Source organism: Gekko japonicus, unplaced genomic scaffold (genome assembly GCF_001447785.1).
Source record: "Gekko japonicus isolate JY-2015 unplaced genomic scaffold, Gekko_japonicus_V1.1 scaffold23584, whole genome shotgun sequence".
Lineage (NCBI taxonomy): Eukaryota > Metazoa > Chordata > Lepidosauria > Squamata > Gekkonidae > Gekko > Gekko japonicus.
Window position 1 is genome coordinate 1 of NW_015217855.1, and position 1,492 is coordinate 1,492.

Below are 1,492 nucleotides of genomic sequence, written 5' to 3' on the forward strand. Positions count from 1 at the left end.
TATTCTGGGGGAAGAGAAGAAAAGTTGATCTGTGCATTTCATGCACAGGTCACCTGTTCTGCTTCTGTCATTCCTCATCTTCCCAACATGAGAAAAGTGCAAGACTGGCTTTAAAAGAGGATATTCGCAGCTAACCTTATAGACCCTAGCAAATCAGCGTGCATTGCAATTGCAAGTAAGGATGATAAGGTTGTGGGCTGTGGGTGATAAGCCAAGAGACTATTTGAATTGAAGTGACTGCTTCTGACGACCTTCTTTTATACCCAAGATTCAAGGGAAGCTCTGCATCTTTTGTTTGCTTTGTGAAGCTTATCTCAGGTGGTTACAACTACAGGATTCAAGCCAAAGCCCGGACCCTGATGATTTAATTAGATATGCCAAAGAATGGGATTTTTATCGAATGTTTGGAATAGCATCCCTAGGTAAGATCGAAGTTTATTTGCTGTTGTTGTTGCCAAATAGTCTTTTAAGAGTGTAATTTGATGCGTTTTAGACTTGTCTGAAATGCCTTTAAATAGCGAATGCAGAATTTCTGTGTTGTAATGTTCATTCATTATTACTCTCTCATCTTCCACTGATTTTGCTTAGTTATTGTGCTTTGTTTTAATCGTAAATTGCTTTGAGCTGTTTTGGAAGTATGGTGTATAAGTACAAACCACAATCCTTTGCATGTTATCAGTTGTTGTGCTTGAGGGCCCTGAAAGAACAATAAGTGGCTTTTGGGGGAGCATGGAATGCTACTGTGGATCAAAGGAGCCTGAAAAATCTTTGCAGTTCTCTGAATCCTAGGAATTAGAGATATCATTGAGATTAGAGATATTATTGTTTCTGTCTTTGCATAACTTTTGGATGATCCTGTTCATATACTTGTTGCTAAGTACATGGTCCATCCCCAAAAGATACATATTTCCAATCAAAACTGCTTTAAAAGCACCTTGTGAATATACATACTAAACTATTATACAGACTTCTTATTTATAATTGATCATTTAAGGAGCACTTTAAAATCTCAGTTCTTAAAATAGCTTGTTTCATCCCTCTTCCATTCAGAACAAGCTGCCTTTTTGATTGGCATCTTCACTGCTCTGTGGTTAGCAAGACCGAGAGTCCTACAAACCAAGGCAGATTTCATCTTACTTCTGAAAGCGCTGCTGCTGTCTAGTTACGGAAAACTTCTGCTGATTCCAGCTGTTATTTGGGAGCATGACTATACTCATTTGTGTCTCAAGCTCATTAAAGTATTTGTCCTGACATCAAATTCTCAAGCAATTAGAGGTATTTTTCTCATTTTCTACTACTAGTATAATTATGTTTTGAAAGAGGTCAAAGTCTGACACATTCTTTCAGTCATAGCATATAGCTGATCCAGGTTCATCCCCCTGTTGACATGTCGAGCATCAAGCTATAAAACTGCAGAGAACTTAAATTTTATTCTCTGAGTCGTAAACTCCAGTGGAAAGAGACTGAAGTGTGTAACAGCTGACCCGAATCT

General features: G+C 38.1%; 1 protein-coding gene across 1 annotated transcript; it reads left to right on the plus strand.

The window, feature by feature from the left end:
• Positions 1-268: 268 nt before the first annotated feature.
• Positions 269-1,275, plus strand: LOC107125199 (protein ARV1-like; the record flags this gene model as incomplete). Its single annotated transcript, XM_015428646.1, has 2 exons — positions 269-422; positions 1,051-1,275. Coding segments are annotated over 2 exons (379 nt in total), but the record flags the coding sequence as incomplete, so codon positions are not given.
• Positions 1,276-1,492: the final 217 nt, after the last annotated feature.